Genomic DNA, 19,299 nt, shown 5'->3' with positions numbered 1-19,299 from the left:
TATTGCTGTTGGCATTTCTCAAGGAGTTCATGTTAGTATGTGAATAGGAAGTTAGAGGGCTTGAATTGCAACTCTGTTTGGACTGGAAAACTTTTTTAACATGCACCATAACAAAAGCCATAAGCCTATAGGGGTATGTGGACAACAACATAAGAGAGAGAACCTTGGGCTGGAGAGATGACTCAGAGGTTAAGAGCACTGGCTGCTCTTCCAAAGGTCCTGAGTTCAATTCCCAGCACTCACATGGTGGCTCACAACCATCTATAATGAGATCTGGTTCCCCCTGCTGGCGTGCAAGAGTACATGCAGGTAGAACACTCTATATATAATAAATTAATAAATATTTTTTTAAAAAATGAGAGAAAGGGAACCTTAGAAGTATGATGATTCATGAAGCTTAAAGGAACCCCTGAGAACAAACCTAATAAATATATAATAATATGGTGTAACATGTAACTCTGTGGAGAAAATTTTATATTTTTGTGATCTGCTATGTGGGTGCTGGGAATTGAACCAGGGTCCTTTGGAAAAGCACCAAGTGCTCTTAACCACCAAGCCCTCTCTACAGCTTGAAAAGGGGATGTTTTAAAATTCATGCCTAGACATTTAGTTTTTTCCTCTGAGCAACACTCAAATTAGGATTGTCTAACTAATTACGGAGCAAGTAGATGACTTGCCAAAATAAGTGTTCAATGTTTTATTCTTTGTATTAACTGGCCCTAATTTCTTCCTCCTGTTTTATTAAATATTAGAAATTCAATCTGGAGCCTTTATTCCATTCAGACTTCATAATCACTCTCCTAACTGTAGCATAAAAGACACACCTAAGGGGTGAGAATACTTTGTCTAGTGATTCAGAGGACTCAGGAAAATGCAGCACAGTGCTTTCCATATGGTCCTATGCAGAAGGAGTTAGGTAATGCTAACCACACCGTTTCTGTACCCAGGAGCAGAGAGCTAGGGCAGCACCAGAAGCAGATCTGACCAGCAAGGCTTACTCCTAGCCAATCATTTCTGTTAAGTATGCCTAAGGTCCTTGAATGTCCTATAGCCTCCAAACACAAGCTGGGGCCAAATGTTCAAATATATGAGCCTCTCCTGTCTATTTATCATCAAACCATAATACCAGGTTTGATTATTTTGACACACAATGAAATAATAACTAATTCTTTTGTGGTGTTCTGTTCTTCCGTGAGATGGCATAGTATGTTTGGTATTCTCTCTCGTATCATACAAACTAGAAAAAGAGATCTGTCTTGTCTAATTAAAACACAGAGTAGGCTATAGAATGTTGCCGCTCTGTTTCTACTATTTCCTGTGCACTTCTTTGTTAAAGCATTTTGGTGTTAAAATTTGCCTGTATTTTTTGATGCATAAGGATGATTTACTTTTAATAAATTACATACTGTAAGAAGAGTTATGAAACTATTAGTAAGTCCATATGTAAAAGCTACTTTCAAAATGTTTATATCATTTGTATCCAGCAACCATGAAGAAAGTGGTGTCTATCCTATTTGTGTGTTCTTAAAGTTTTGTACCTAAATCATTTTCTATCATATTGTGTGTTTATCAACTTAAAAAGCATTTTTTCTAGACTTTAAAACATTTTATTAAATCCTAAACAACTCAAACCTTTAAAACTATAACTAGACGGTCTTCAACACATCAGAGACTTGAGAATGAATAAAATTTTTACTTAGATAGGAAGTGAAGGCAAGCAGCTTCCAAAACATGAAGGTGACAAAGACAGTTTACTGCCTGGTCAGTCACCCATTCTCTCTATATAATATTGGAGTAGCAACAGTAGCCTTATAGCCCAGTATAGCTGGCATACAAAATTGTGAAGTAGGAAATATGAAGGACTTGCTTACCCTATCATGGCAGAGCTTGTCACTCAACTCTAGCCTGCATCTAAGTAATGTCCATTTTGGACAACATATTGTCTGTAGAGCAAACAGGGCCATGTTTTCCCAGTGGATAGATTGTCATTAATTTGGACAACATATTGTCTGTAGAGCAAACAGGGCCATGTTTTCCCAGTGGATAGATTGTCATTAATGAAGTCATCCTCAAGAGGAGATTTTATGATGCTCAAAACTTTTGTTGAAATAGGCTGGGGGTATTGCCAGGAGCTGACATGTCTCAAATGAGAAAGGCCTTAAGTTACCAAAACAAAATCAAACCCTACAAAAAAATAAACCCACAAACAAACAAAAACAACAAACAAACAAACAAACCAAGAACACCATCTTTAGAAGTCGTGTTCTGTAGGTCTCCGAAGTGAGGACCGTCTCTCTATTTACATATCATATAATCTTATCTGTCTGTCATCATCTATAGGAAATCTGAATCAGCAAATGTTGCTTGTCTCTAGATACTTACTATTTGTTCAACCTAAGATGTATATTTCTGTGATAAACTAGACCAGTATCTGACATAACCATAAGTCTGACTGATGAGCCATTAACCCGCATAAGTTTATTATCCTAAACAATTTGTAATAGAAGCTTTTGACAGGTCTGGAAGTAAACCTTGCATTTGTAAATGAGTTAAATAAGTTCAATATCTCATACCACCATAGTAACATACATTATGTGTGTCAAAAACAACCTTAAATATAGTCAATATGTGAAATTATATACCAATATATCAAAAATAGCCATATTTCTATATCAATCTGCTGAATTCTATACAAATGAATTAAAAATATTTGAAAATGACAATAGTTTTATAGTTTTATAGGAATAAAGACATGCACTATCATGCCCAGCTCCCAGTTTATATTTCTTCATAAAAGAATTTCAACATCATTTTAATATATTTTCTTGTAAAAAATATTGTCATGAAGAAAAGAAAATAAATTATGCAATGAGTTACCCTAGTATTTTCTTTTTCTATATTAAGAGGTAATATGGAGTACACACATCCCACACCTGATCACTCTCATATAAATATGTATGCTTCATCTTTAATCTGTATTTAATTGAATAAATAATTATTGCATATAAAAGGAAAAAATGTAAAATTTATTAAATTACTGTATTTTGAAGTCTTAAGATTTTAATAAGTGTTAGAAAAACAAATTTAGTGTCCAGATAATGTTCAGATAATTTTGAATAGTAACTTTAAAAGGAAACACTGTATTAAAGGTGATTAGGATAGAAATATCGTTTTTTTTTTTTTTTTTTTTTTTTTTTTTTTTTTTTTTTGTTAGATAAGAGAGAAGAGGGACTGCATAAGAAGGAAAAAGAAAAGTATCTAAAACAATTTGAATTTTAACGAGTTGAGAGAATGCTGTAAGGTATTTGCTTTTTTTTTTTTTTTTTTCTTTTTTTATAATTTAGATATAGTAGTACTGCCTTTCTCAAATATACAGTTTTCTTTTTTCTTGTCCTTTTCATAACATTGAGAATGTCTTTCTATATATCTAAGGGTAGAGTGGAAGTTATGGCAAGCCTAATTCTCTTGAGTACAGGGATTATAAGTGTGCATCATTATGTTTTACTGTAGTTTTGTTATTAATGAATGTAAATAAAAGTCATTGGCTATACATTAGAAATTGTGAATTATATCTCAAAAATATTATGCCTAGTGAATTTAAAATGTATCTGAGTCCATGTGGAGTTTGGTTATGGATTTGCAATTGAAAGTATTATGGTAGACCCCAAATCATATCTCCTTTCTCTTCTCACAGTTTTGTAGTACTTTGAAATTTCATTTTTATTGTGTTTCTCTGAGAATTAATGTTACTATCATCATTACTTATTGTATAATCTTATCATTGCATTTCTAAACATAATATTGAACAAGATTTACAATTGGCAATGGCTTTTATTTAATTTATGCCAATATGGTTGTATTGGGGGATGGGGAAACAACTAACAAAGGGAATATTAATAGAGTCAGCAAGTTTGTATCTTTAATGTAAGCTCTAAATATAACACTTCCTTTTTAAGAAATGGTGCAAATTTAAACATGAAAGGGATAATTTAAAATGCAAGAAAAAATCTACCAAAATATTTCAATAACATGCTCATTAGCTATGAGTAGAAGAATCAATCGTTCCTATCCAAGAGTTCTGAATGAACACAAGTCATACTATTTCCACTTATTAAATGTTAGCTTAATAACTTTAACAGGCCATTTGAATACAACAATAAATGATGGGCAGACCTGGTGGCACTCAGAGGAAGGACAGCAGGCTACCAAGGAGAGACTTGATACCCTATGAGCATATACAGGGGGAGGTAATCCCCCTCAGTCACAGTCATAGGGGAGGGGAGTAAGGGGAAAATGGGAGGGAGGGAAGAATGGGAGGATACAAGGGATAGGATAACCATTGAGATGTAATATGAATAAATTAATAAAATATGTTAAAAAAGAACAGACATCAGCAAAAAAATAAATAAATAAAATTTCAAATCTATATATCACTAGTAAAACATGTCAGCAAATGACAATACAATAATTGGAAGAGTACAATAAATAGAGTCAAGCATTTCAAGTATGAAGATGCGAAGCATTCCGGTCTCCCCACTTCTTTTTCCTTAGCGTTTTAATAGTGCCTCTAATACCATTTGAGTGGACTGTTTTAGAATCATCATTTACTTAAACAATTGTTAGATAACACCTTGTCAAAGGAACAAGCTAAATGGAAAAATTTTCAATGGAAATAATAAAACAAATTATTAACATAATGATTTAATATTAACTTTTTGATTATTGTATTGTAAGTAAAGGGAGCTTAGCCTCCCCAATTAGTATACTCAATCCTAATTATTTTTGGACTTATACAGGAAGTTCTTTTTTTTTCCATATGACTTCTAAAATTCTATGCACATTTTTCACTGCTCTTATAATTTTAATTTATAAATATAGTATACCTACTCTACAAGAAAACTACTGTGAACAGCTGCAATGAGACTGTTATAACTTGCTACTTTGTAATAGAAGTGAGGAACTTTCATGCCATATCTAAAACTTTTTTCTGATCAAAACACCTTTAATTCTTTCTTTTCATTTTAACTATGCACAACTAAAATTGCATTTTAAGGTAATTTTCAGTCTCTTTTGGGTGGTGTGCAACATGCACTTTACAATTGACTTATAATTGGACTGTGCTGACAGTGGAAAATCTTACAAGTATTGAACATGACATTTATGACAGTATTGCTGTCATCTCGGCTTCTTTTATTGAAAATGCAGAGAATTATAATTGGGCTAACAAGCATGGTAGCCTGGCCTCTTTCCAATTATACTAACCAGACTGGTCTAGTGTTAGCTGCCTGAGCACCTATTGAAATAGACATTTGTTTTCTATTTTATTTTGGTACTCTCCCAAGAACTTAAGAATTAAATTCTCTGTGCTTTTATGTAAGGAGAAATTTTGGTAATTTAATTGTACCAATAATTATAAACATTTCTATTTATATAGATTTTTTTCAATTTTAGTAAAATTATATCTTATACCAAATTGCCTGTTACCATTACATAGTAGATGCTAATTATTTTCTCACTAATTTGTGAGTTTGGGATATCATTTTATTGGAATTAATGCCAAAGTGATGATTTTGGGTTTTAGGTAAATTTTTTCTTCTCATAAACAAATTGATGTATTTATATATTGGAATGCTTCATTTGAAATTTGAGTGAAACTTTAGCATGACATAAAGTAGTGTTTAATTTTAAATATAAAGGAAGCCATAGTCAAATGGCAATATTCCTGTGTTCATAATTTTAACATGCATTCAAATTCAACCTCTCAGGTAAACCCCAGTTTGTTTTTGAAAACAAATAGTAAGAAATGTTAACACTTCTTAACTTTCCAGCTTATGAATTTAAGATCGCATCCTTGCTAGTTATTTTATTATGAAAATTAACCTAGAAATTTGTCCTATTGAAGTAAAATATCAGTACTTTGACATAAGTATATACTTGGTAGTACATATAAATCTTAAAACTCAGAAAACATCTGCCCCTGAACTGTAGATTGCCTATTTACACATTAGAGAATAGGCTATTTCCTTTATCATTAATAGACAGCAAATGAACCTTCCTTTCAAATATCCATTTTGGATTCACTAACGTAATGGAATTTTCAAGTCTCACAGTTATACAGACAACCAGCTGAGTGGATGAATGACACTAGAAGCACCATGTAAGGTGTACTGAGCTTTTCTGTAGAATGTGCACTGGCAGTTTAACTCAGGAGTGAGTATAGCCATAATGCAACATCTCAGATACTATTTTCAACATTGAAATTAAAACACTATTTCCCACTTCTCTCTTCTACCCTATCCCATGAGCCCTGCCTACTTTGTTCCACCTCAAATGTTGGCCTCTTTCTAATTAATAGTAGTGTATGGAACTCTTGGCCTCATTCCTGTGGAAGACTGTGTTTTGTTTTGTTTTTGTTTTTTGTTTTTTTTTCACTCTTCATAGTTGTTAGCTGCCCATAGTTCTATTCTATGGATATTAATCCTTCTGGCTCCTCCCTCAATTTTAGCATATCTATTTTGTTACATTTGTTCAAGATTGTTTAGGCAGCCATATTGTTGTGTTGCCATCTGTGAAACTTCCTTGCGTTCATGGAGACTTCACTTTCTGACTCATATTCTGTGCCTTCTTTTAAAATTTTCCTGAACCTTAACACAGTTGTGATGTAACCTTCACAACTGGGGTTGAGTACCCAAATGATCAGTTACTCTTGACACTTAGACCACTTGTCACATTCTGTAATAATCTCTGTTGCAAATTTTAGTTTCAGAAGTCACACATTCTGAGAATTAAGTAATTTGGTGTGTTCTTGCATCATGGTTATTTAATAAGATAGTTAGAGCTGCTGCACAATCTCAGGTTTCTACATCTATAAAGCATGGACAAGCAACCAAAGTGTTCTACAATGTGTTCAACAGTGTGTTCGGTATATTACTGGAGTAAAGATTGTGTTCAAATTACACATCTTACATTTGATGAGTAGCTTGCTTGTTGTTAAATAGTATTAAATCTAATTAAGCATTTTATGAGTGTTCCTTAAGTTATTATTAATTAAAATATAATATTTAAAAAGTATAGAGAAAGAAAGATGGTTTTTCCTTAAAAGAAATCTGGTAACTTGTGCTTGGAATTTCCACAAGGCTCATTCTTCCTCAAAATTATTTAAGAATTTTAATCCTAGACTAACAAAATATGAATTCAGGTTTCTCTTTCATATTATATAGTCTTTTACAAAATGGACTAATGATAAACACATCTCTGTTTTCCATCCTGAGGCCTGTCTCACATCTAATGTGTCTCTTTCTTCTTCTTGTGCAACCTTTCCTTGGTACCAGCGGCTGCTTCAAAAAGTAAAGTCAAAGGTGAGCCTTAGTTCCTTCTGCATGATGTGTGTTGTTTCTATTTCTGCTTAGTCTTCTGTTGTCCTTTTAATGATGGAATCGCTGGTGCTGGTGATAGTATTCTTTTTTGCTTTGTGTATTTTCATACTTTTCTACAAACATAAATACCTTAGTTAAAGATTTAGTTCCTGATGCATGTCTGCGTTTGCATGGTTGTTGGAGTACATCATCTTTGTGCATTATTTTATGGGTTAAAGTGCTTTTGTTCAGTAACATTTGATTTGATAAATTTTGCTTCCTTGATTGAATTGGGAACTAGGTGAAATATACCACACACTAACATTAATAGAACTTTGAAAAATAGTGTGTGCCCTCATGGAATTAAGTGAAAATTGAATATTCTAAAAAACTATGTAGTTTTAACTCTGGAGTTCTAGTTATTATTTTTCTTTCATTTTATGGATGCATTATGTTTGTGTCTAAGATATATATGAAATACAATATCATAGGTGAGCTGCATTTAGTCAATATCTAAAATGTTTCCTTCAAAGGAAAAAAATGGCTTAATATTTTCAAGCATTACTGAGTTTGAAAAAGCAAAAATATCATAGAGGATGATGAACATTACATTTATCTATTTTATTTTAATATTTCTCACAGCAATCTATAATATATAAAATGCTCTATGGGCTGGAATATAGCTCCATGACAGCATGTTTCCCTAATAACCTAATGGCCTTTCATCCAATTCCAAGTATGCATATACATAACATAAAAACAAAACAAAACAAATGAAAGAGTTTTAATTTCTCAAATCCTAATGCTAGTTCATCTGAACTTTGGATTCATGTTCTCATTATCGAGTTCAGCAGTTAGGTGTAACACCATAGCTTCTTCCTATGCCTAAATTCTAGTCATTTCTGCAACCATTCTTCTGGAGACTTACTTGTCTATGGAATCCTATGGGTGTAAAGATGAAAGGCAAATCATTGTATTGTACTTCCTCATTATTCAGCCTACTTTCTTGTCCCAATGAAAGTGGTATAATAATTAATGATGCTACCTATTTCATCTTCTGGTGGATTAGTGAATAACAACCATAAACTTTCACAAGCCAATAAAGGATGCTTGGTAATGAGTTTATGTCTATAGATTTACAAATATGATGCATTTATATAACAGAGAGTTACAGAAATGTTTTAGGGTTGAGTAAAAAAAGCAATTTATAGTAACATCATTAATTGCATAGCATAGCACATAATTATGGGTAACATTGGTCACTGAAAGGGTTGATATCAACTCAGGACACTGCAAGACCAAGTACCCAGCACAAAGATTTATTTGCACCAGAGGCACAAAGAACAGGGACTAAGAGTCAAAGACATGGGACAGAGAAGCAAGAGGAAGGAGAAGGGCACAAAGAGAGAGTGTATGGGGGTATTTGTCCAGGGAATGGTTCAAAGGATGGTCTCTGAGTAGAGAAGAGACAGGCATGGCCCTGAGGAAAATGACCACTTATGAAGCTAAAAGGGGAAGCCTCAGGTTAGGATGAGGTGTTAAACTTATTAGGTGTGTTAATTAGGGAAGCTAATGGGGACTATCTTTAAGTTTGTAATCTAGTGGTTTTTAGCAAGGCAGAAGGAATTAGGGAGAAGAGCAAGGCCTGCCAGATCCGTGTTTGACAGGTACGGGCTGGCTAGAGTTTCTTCCTTTATGACTTGAGCTGTTGAACAGCATGGCACATGCAGTAGTTCTTGAAGATGGACAGAAAGTTCAAAGACAGTATAGTCGATAAACTAAAGTTGAGAGGTATGAAGGTTATGGAAGAAGGCATGAGAACTGAATATTTTAGTACAGAGAAGAGTCATTTTGAATCACACACTGCATGCTTTTAAGAAAGTAAAGAGACATGAATTTGAAAGTAATACAACAGAAAATGGAGTGATCAGGAGTTATCATTGCTACAATTCTTTACCAAACTTCTATAGTACTAATTGCCTCTATAATGATTGATTAATCTCAAGAATAATTAAAGCTTTAGGGCAAAAGATAGAAAGCCTACATGTAAATAAAACAAATGCGTGGGTAAGAAGCACAACAGTAGATTGTAATGTGCATCCTTGCAGTTGGATAATGCAGGTGTATTTCTATGCTTAGCTTAATAATTTGCTGTCTTTCTTCTTTATTGGTCAGCACTAACCATTTTCTTTATATTGACTCTTTCTGCTTCTATGCAACTCTGCATGGAATTTTATGCAGTTTACTCTGTCCCCATTATTTGCCTCTACAAGATGTTGTAAATGGCAAAAATAACACTTTTTATAATGTCTTTTATCTCATGGTAATTGAAATTTACTTGTAATCATTGTTTAAGAAAGATGTACATTTTGATTACATTGATGTTTTTTTATCTTGAAGTTAAGTTAAGCATGTACACACAAATGAAAATAGAAAACTACCAATACCTAATATTTGTCCTCTATTGTTTCCATTAAAAATCATAAACTTAGGTAGCTTTTGACCCCTTGGAAAAAATCCTTATTATTCAGAACTACTGATACCTGGAAGAAGAAAATATTTTGGGAATGAAATATTTCCCCTCATAGTGGACTCTTTTTTAAAATATATTTTATTAATTTATTCATATTACATCTCAATTGTTATCCCATCCTTTATATTCTCCCATTCCTCCTTCCCTCCCATTTTCCCCTTACTCCCCTTCCTTATGACTGTGACTGGGGGGGACTTCCTCCCCCTGTATATGCTAATAGGGTACCAAGTCTCTTCTTCGTAGCCTGCTATCCTTTCTCTGAGTGCCACCAGGCCTCCCCATCCAGGGGACGTGGTCAAATATTGGGCACCAGAGTTCGTGTGAAAGTCAGTCCCCACTCTCCACTCAACTGTGAAAGAACATCCTGCCAGTGGCTAGATCTGGGTAGGAGTTTGAAATTTACTGCACATATTGTCCTTACGCATGTTCTCCATGTATGTGGTATGCTAGCTCAATATTTTTGGCATAATTGTTGCACGTTTGGCATTAATAGTACACAGGTTGGTATCTTCTAAGAGTCCAGCCAGATTGGCCTTACTTCTACAAAGCACCAATAACACGCTCTGTAAATGCACATCTGTCTTGAAGTCTTGAGCATTTTTTCCCACCAGAAGCTGGAATGGAAACTTGGGAATCAGAAGGTCAATTACCTCTGATTGCCTCTAAAATCACAAAATGCCACAGTATCAGCCAGTAATGGTGAAGTTTCTTCTTCAACAGTTCAACTTTAGAATAATAATAAATAAACCTGTTCAAATTGTCTGCACAGTGCAAGCATTTGTTTTCATTTAATAAGTAAATTTCTTGTTATATGATGGAGCATCTTTCGGGTATATGCTTAGGAGTGGTCTTGAGGTTGAATTATTGCCAATTTTCTGAGAAAGCACCAGATAGATTTCAAAAGTAGTTGTACAAGTTTGCACTCCCAACAGGAATGGAGGAATGTTCCCTTTTTCCTACATCCTTGCCAGCACGTTCTGTCACTAGAGTTTTGATCTGACTGATCTCAGAGTCGTTTTGATTTGTATTTCCCTGATGAGTAGGAATGTTCAGCAATTTTTAAAGTGTATCTCGGCCTTTCAGTATTCCTGTGTTGAAAATTCTCTGTTAAGTTCAATACCCAATTTTTAATTGAATTATATGGTTTGGTGGTGTTTAATTTCTTGAGTTCTTTATATACTTTGGACATTAGCTCTCAGCCAAATGTAAGCTTGGCGGATATCTTTTTTCAGTTTGTAAGCTGTCATTTTGTTCTGTTGACCGTGTCCTTTGCCATAGAGAAGCTTTCATTTTCTTTTTTTTTTTTATTTAATTTTAGTTTTATTAGTTTATTCAGATTACAGTTCAATTGTTATGCCATCACTTGTATCCTCCCATTCTTCCCTTCCTCCTGCTTTCACCCTATTCCCCTTCGCCTAGGTCTAAGATCAAAAGGGACATCTTCCCCCACTATATGGTCATAGGTGATCAAGTCTCATCTTGGAAGGCTGCTTATTCTTTCTTTGAGTGCCATCAGGCCTCCTCACAAAGGGGAGGTGGTCAAATATGGAGCACTAGAGTTCATGTCAAAGTCAGTCCCCACTTTTCACATAACTGTGGAGAATGTCCTGTCCATTGGGTAGGTCAGAGTAGGGGTTCAATGTTTATTATTGTATTGTCCTTGGTTAGGGCAGTAGTTTGAGCAGACACCCCTGATTCTCGATCCCCCTGTCACAAGAAGCTTTCATTTTCATTAGGTCCCAAGTATTAGTTGCTGATCTTTGATCCTGAGCTGTTGGTGTTCTGCTCAGGAAGTTGTCTCCTGTGCCAATGAGTTCAAGGCTCTTCCCCACTTTTTATTCTAGCAGATTTAGTATGCCTGGTTTTAGGTTGAGGTCTTTAATCCACTTGGACTTTAGTTTTGTGCCGTGTGACTACTAAGTGTCTATTTGCATTTTTCCACAAGTAGCCATCCAGTAAGATGAGCACAATTTGTTGAAGATGCTATCTTTTTTCCATTGTGAGTTTACTTTTTGTGACCATATTTTTTATGGACCGGTTTAATAAGACACATCTAAGAAAAGACAAATGATTGAAACAAGAAGTTTCAAAGTCAGAAACTGGGAGAACACGAATGTATTTTATTAGTTTTGAAGATGACACTTATTTAAGGTTTCTCTTCTTTACAGTCATAGATGTCAATTAATATAATTACTGTTTATAAATTATATTAAATTTGTATTCTCAATCCTGATATTTCCTTCTCCATGTTAAATATTTCCATGGTAATATTAAAAGCTATTTTTTTATTTTATCTTGCAAAATTTTGCCACACCTTCTAAAACATCAGTATCTGCCTACTTTTCAATTTTTAAATGATTTAAAACATCTTTCACTTCCCTCCCCTATAGCCCTCATAGGCACTTAGTTATCACATTGTCCTAATTCTGTCCCCACACTAGCTTTTATGTGAGTTTCTCTGTCTTCAAAACATTCATTTCTCTGAGCTTGCCTGGAGTTGTTTTTAACTAGTTTCCTGCTTAATTCTCAACTCAGTACAGTAAACTCTGCATTTGTATATCATACTGAATTTTAAATAAGATTATCAATGCATTGCTACTTAAGAAGTTAGAGTAAAACAGCATCCTGCACTATTCTTGAAATGTGTTTATGTAAAGTAATTTTGACTTTCTTGTTGAGGTATAGAATTTTACTAAACTTATGTAAGTTAATGTTGTTTCATAATTTTTTAATTTTAATAAGCCAACAAATACATTTTTAGTCTCTGATTTCATTTCTTTTTTTCTATTCAGAATTTGGCAGCAACAGTAATGATTTCATGCTGTTTCTATCAGATCAGTGTTTAGGTATTGCCAAAATTGATGCTGTGACTCTTAGCTTTATTTTAGGATAAAATGCTCAGATAAAAATTAACAAAAGTATTTTGAAATTGCATAAGAATTAAAAAATAAAGCAGAGCTCTTAACTATCTAGGTATATATTGCTTGAAGAAAAAAGTGAAATAAACATTTAAATTTTCTTTAATTTGGAATATTCATTCTTAGGATAATTTAATAAAGTTAGTCTATGGATATGTGCTTGAATATAATATATAATATTTGAACCTAAACTGAATAGGACATAAGAAATTAAAGTTGAGAGATAGCTTTGATGATCGCATGGTTTAGTTTAGATGGAATACCAATATAACACAGCCCACTTATAACACATTATTTTGTGTTATAAGGGGGCTTCTCAGGTTAAGACTTTAATTTCAACACAGACATGGGTTGAATCCTGTTTTTACAATGCACAAGGTATGGTGACCGAGAAATTCACAGTAGTCAGTTTCAATAAATATCTTGGGTCATCCACTAAAAGGAATTAACACTGGAGGCTATCGTACCACACATTTTTTTTTTATTTCTGTTATTAATATTGTCATTCTTCAAGTGGAACATCTGTTGGAGGCAAACACATAAGAAATCACAGTTGAACACATGCTTAAAAACTATTTTTGAGTATCAGCTGAATTTCATTGTCATGATAACTTTCCTATCATTATCATCATTATAAATGAAGATGACTTAGTACATAAAGTGTGAATTATTCACCAGGTAAATAGCTTATCTTTTTCTTATTATTGATAAAAACTAAATTTTTAAAATATTACCATTAGTAACAATATTAGAAATCAAGGCAAAATATGAAGAAAGCTATTAAGAGTGATTGAAATAACACAAAAAATTTAAATTAACTTGTTTTCATTACTGGTGGAATAAAATGAGGAAGAATATAATGGGGAGAAAAGGATTACCTGCATCTATAGAAGCCATGCCCAATTTTAATTTTAATGAACTCTTACACGGTTTTAACATAATCAAAATTACTTATCAAAAAAATTTTGAAGATTATATTTATTTATACCACATCAGGCTGAACTAGTGAAACAAGTGAAGACAGAAAACACATGTTATAGAGTGATGAGACAATTTATCTTTCCAGAACCTATATTCACCTAGGGCTCAAGGTGGAAGGCATGGCAGTAGGACCTCCTAAAAGATGCTTTTTCTTATCTACAATCCAGGTCATCTTACTCCTCTAAGATAATTATTAAAAAAAACACCAAACACAATGATAAAATGATTTCTATATGTATACTTGTTATTGAATACTAAATGAATTCATCGATTAAAAATATAAAAATAATAATTATAACAACTATTCCTTCTTGGATTTAATATGGGTCTTCCACTAATCATTTTGCATGTTTTTTTTGCTAAATCAACATTATAAAGCCTACTGAGATAAGTGGATTGTTCTTTTCAGACCGTGAAAATAAGAGCAAATACTTAAGGCATGTGATTAATGTCACCGAAGATCAAGACAGGGCAAAGGTGCCAAATAAGACATGCTAACTGTATAGTTTAAGCTCCAATTTTCTGAAAATTCTAATGAGACAATGCTAATTATCACTTCAATATTCCTAAATATCATTTAGTATCCGTGTAGGTCTATGTTTACTCAAATAGCAGCAAAGTTGAAAGTGATGATGGGTTGTTTAGCACAAGCATGTGAATGGAACAATTGCAGAGAATATATTCTTCACACAGCTTTTGTTGTTGGTGGTAATTTGTTTGCTCTGTGTGCATGGGCGCTTTCCATGTACAAGTATGTGTGCACCACATGCATGCCTGATGCCCAGTAGGAGAGGATATGGGCTCAGAACCACTTAAACTGCATTTATATGTATTTTTAAGCTGCTCTGTGGGTGATGAAAATCAATCTTGGTTCTCTGGAATAACAACAAAGCTCTCTTAACCACTGAGCCATCTCTTCAACTCTTCCATATATTGTGTTATTTATCATCTGTTTTTATTTTACTTTCTGGATGCTTCATTCATTTACTTTATGATAATTATGTTGGAAAATAAGAAGGTAATTTTAGAATTAGATGAGAAATGTTCTAGGAACACTTCAAGCACGGATAATGTGATATGCTATGCTCAGAGCATCAACAGTGCATACACATGAAAATTTAATCGTAGGTTGACTCAAAGGGTCAAAGAATAGACAATTCCAGTTGATTCTAAAGTGCAGCTTCTTTCAATTTCACTTGTTTTTATTTCTTGCTGTGTGGAGATTTTGATATGTATTTCTTCTCCGGCATTTCTTATTTATTTCTGTTGTGTAACTGTACTGTTTATGATGTTCAATACAAATTAGTCTGGATCCTGAATGATAGGACCCTCCAGGTAGTCATTCCATTTGCAAGTCTAAAACAATATTATATTTTAGAGGAGTTAATGGAGCTATAATTCGTCATCATTTCTGTCTTCTTGAATACAAATACAGGTCTGAGCTTCCTGGTAAGGTGGATGAAGAACGGATTGTTGTCGCAAACTAGGACACAACTTTATATAGCAATTATAAGTTAGTTTGAGCATTTGTAGATATAGTCTCATGTAAAACACAAACAAACCATTATAAAACCTTTTGATGGAGCATAAACAGGCCTCAACTTAAAAAAAAAAAAAAACATGATCTGCGGCTGTTTAATTTCAGCTGGTTCATTTTATTCACTTATGCTAATAAAGTTGGTATTTGCTTATTTTACAGCTGCTGCATGCAGGTTTAGAAAGTCTGTAATTAAAATTCTGTGCTTTGTGAGATTTATACGTTTCTAAGCAGAAATAATCTATAATGAGAAAAAATCTATAACGAGACAGTTATCTCAGTCTAAAGCAGCTATTCGGGTTTTAGCAACATCTTGAAAACAAATGTTATAAGGTTAAAAAGTTAAATTACACTAAAAATAAAGGCTCCTTTATACTTTAAATTTAAAAAGGTGATGGTTATATATTTTAGGGGAAATAATTTTGTAAGACATCACATTTGTCACTAGTAAGGCACCTTGTAAAGCACTAGTATCTATGGAGAATGTTGTTCTGCCTGGCTTCTAGTATTTGATATTTTATTTACTCTTCTTCAGCCATCTTTAAAGTAGAGATAAACTTATCAATACTCTTCACTTTATAGATTTACATTAGTGCAGAAGAACACATGAAAACACTTAACAGATTATATAGACTAAAATAAATGGAGCAGAATTACTGAGACAAGTGCCTGAGGCTCAGTGTTGAATAAAATGTGGCCACTGATGTGTCCATATCAAAGGCTCAAACACATGGAGATGTTTATAATAATGAAGTACTTTTCAGGCATGCTTTTTCTTACTAAATACCCTTATAAAAAAAAAAAGCTGATACATTCTTTCATTTGGTGACTTTGTATTGAAATCTTACTCATTGCATTTTACCCCATTCATGCTAGCATATGGAAATTTCATAAATTCTAAACAATAGCCATTTATATCTCACACTAATAAGAATAGAAAGCTTATCAAACATATAACCAGATGGTGACAAAAGACCAAATAGTTTATGACTAAGCTTTTGTGTGGACCAATAGAGTTAGAAAATGGGAAACACTAGCAAGGAACCAGAAAAGAACCATAAAGCAAAAAGAGAAAGCATTTCTTAAAAATACAAATGACCTCAGTTAAGTTAGATGGTCTTTGGTGAGCAACATCACAATGGAGAATTCACTATTGGATTTTTGAGAGAAACTGATTATGACGATAGACTAAGGAGAAGTTTAGTACTTATCGCAGATTATCTGTAAAAAAATATTTATGAACCCTGAAACACTGTCATAAAGAACCAGTGAGATTTAGTTCTAGGGTCATATATTTTAGCAAGTGAAACTTTTGGAAGACTATTGAAGAAAGTGTTACTAAGACGACATTATGGTTGAGTATAAAATGTTTCCCCAGAAGTGTTATATCTGGGTCTTACTGTAGCATTACTCCCAAGTTTTTGAGAAAGTGCCATATTGATTTTCAAAGTTGTACAAGTTTGCACTCTCACCAGCAATGGAGGAGAATGTTCCCCTTTCTGCACATCCTCACCAGCATGTACTGTCACTTTAATTTTCGTTATTCGCCACTTTGGTAGGTGTAAGATACCACTCCTGGGTATATACCTGAAAGATGCTCCACCATACAATAAGGACATTTGCTCAATTATATTCATAGTGGCTTTACTCCTAATAGCCAGAATCTGGAAACCAGAGAGTGGTTAAAAATACTGTGGCATATTTATACAATGTAACACTTCTCAGCTATTAAAAGCAAAGAAATCTTGAAATTTGCAGGCAAATGGACAAAACTAGAAAGGATCATCCTGAGTGAGGTAACACAAGCCCAGAAAGATACACAAGGTATATACTCACTTATAAGAAGTTACTTGCCCAATATAGATGTCCTCTGAGAGACTTCACCCGGTGGAGGGATAGAACAGATGCTGGGACTCACAACTGGACTCTGGGTGGAGTGCTGAATGTTGTGTGGAAGAATGGAGTGTGGAGGGGAAGACCTAGAGGGTTCAAGAGCCCCACAAGCCAACCGTCAAAACAGAAGAATTTAGTCCCAGGGGGCCCTGTACAAACTGTTGCACCAACCGAAGACAACACATACAATAAACCTAGACACCCGGTTCAGATATAGTCAATGGACAGTTATTCTCCATGGTTGTGGGGGGAGCTTGTACTGCTTCTGACATGAACACGGTGCCCATGATTCGATCACTTCCCCTTGGTAGAGTAGCACAGCAGGCACACAGAAGGAGAAGCCGACTATCAAGATGAGACCTGTTATGCTGTAGTCATATAATAGAGGAAGAGGTACCCTTCTGTCAAAGGTTTAGGGGAAGCGAATAGGGCAGAGGAGGGTGGGTGGGAAGAGGAAGATACAAGCAACAGGATGACATTGTGATTTAATTTGAATAAATTATAATAATTAAAATTAAATATATTTACAAAAAATATTTCCCCAGAGATACTGCACAAATTTATTAGCCACAAGCCTGTGCTAGTTTTGAAAGGTAATGCATTTTTGAGGGAGTAGGACTCAGTAGAACAGTACAAGGAAGGAAGCTCTGAGAGATAAGATTAGTAGTCTAGCCACTTTTTTTCTTTTTTCTTTCTTTCAGTCACCATGATGTAGTCAGCCATGTCCATGCCAAATATGAAATTCAGCCTTATAGTTTAATAGTGACAAAGTGACAGAAAAGAAGTTTCCAAATATGGACACCTTTAAAACTGTGATTAAAATGGTTCTTTCTTTTTTCAACTATATATCTTTGTTTTTATAGATCAGTGGTTTTCCAACTTCCTAATGCTGTGATGCTTTAACTTAGTTCCTCATGTTGTGTTGACACTCCCAAGCATGAAATTATTTTCACTGTTACTTAATAAACATGATTTTGCTACTGTTATGAATTGTATTGTAAATATTTTGGAGATAGCTGTTTCCTTAAGATGTTGCAACCCACAGGTTGAGAACTATTGTTTTATCTTATAATATGGTTATATCATTTCGCTCTTCCTTTTCTTCCCTCAAAACTCTCACAATACTTCTTGCTCACTTTAAAATTCAAGACCTCATTTTCCATTAAGGTTTGATACATATATGCATATATATTTATATATACATATAAAAATAATATTATAGAGACTGCAAGTTATATTTATGCTTTGGGAATGCATACATGTATCTGTACATGTATATGTAAATATTTATGTATACATATATTGAAGACCTAACTGGTGTACTCTTCTCTGAGAAGACTATTTCTCTAATTTCCGATATTGTTTTTAGTTCACTGGAGTTCTTTCTACAGCATTGAGGCCTCCTGAACTTTTCCTTCCAAGCCTCCATGCCCACTCAAGGAAAGATATTATGTGGCGTAAGCAGGGCCCAATGAGAGTCAGGGTTATAAGAGTAGGGTTATTGTTGAACCTTCTGTTGCTGGGAACAGCCAACATGATGTACATTATTTCCTGATTTTTTTCTATTTTAAAAGCAATAGCGAAATTTTTCATTGTAATACTATGAAAGGGAAAAGAAAGAAAAGAAAAAATATAAATTATATTTTGGAAAATATTTTGAGATAACTTTTCCTAAAGAATTCTGCACTTGATTTGAGCAGAAAGCCAAGAAGTGTTCCTAAAGTATTTATTATATATATTATTGATTTTTATATTTGAAATAATAAACATGTGTCATTTATGTGTGTATATGGTGTATGTATGTATATATGATATATATATATATACATATATATTCATATGTGTAAGGTACCACTGCAAACATGACTTCTCAAACTAAAGGTTGTATGCTAAGTGTGACTTGTCATAAAACTAATTTTAAAATTCTATATTATCACACAAATTAGGTTCTATATGGAAAACAGTAGATAGTATTCTTTATACTTTTGCTTCACAAAATTCAGTAGGAGATTACTTTGCTGACATGAAAGCCGAAAGTAAATATAGGTGTTATAAACTAAAACATGGATAATTTTTAAGTTT

At 33.6% G+C, this 19,299-nt stretch overlaps 1 protein-coding gene across 3 annotated transcripts in view; it reads left to right on the top strand.

Moving 5' to 3' along the window:
• Cadm2 (cell adhesion molecule 2) overlaps positions 1 to 19,299 on the top strand; it is a 919,117-nt gene that overhangs the window by 625,256 nt on the left and 274,562 nt on the right. For 2 of the 3 annotated variants that reach the window (XM_051150132.1, XM_051150130.1), the window contains exon 2: positions 7,332 to 7,358. The exons of the other annotated variant lie outside the window; for it this stretch is intronic. In XM_051150132.1, the coding sequence (XP_051006089.1) occupies positions 7,332 to 7,358 (27 nt within the window). The remainder of the gene's footprint in view (positions 1 to 7,331; positions 7,359 to 19,299) is intronic. 3 annotated transcript variants of the gene reach the window in all.

Source organism: Acomys russatus, chromosome 8 (assembly GCF_903995435.1).
Source record: "Acomys russatus chromosome 8, mAcoRus1.1, whole genome shotgun sequence".
Taxonomy (NCBI): domain Eukaryota; kingdom Metazoa; phylum Chordata; class Mammalia; order Rodentia; family Muridae; genus Acomys; species Acomys russatus.
This window is presented reverse-complemented; position numbering and strand designations above follow the sequence as displayed.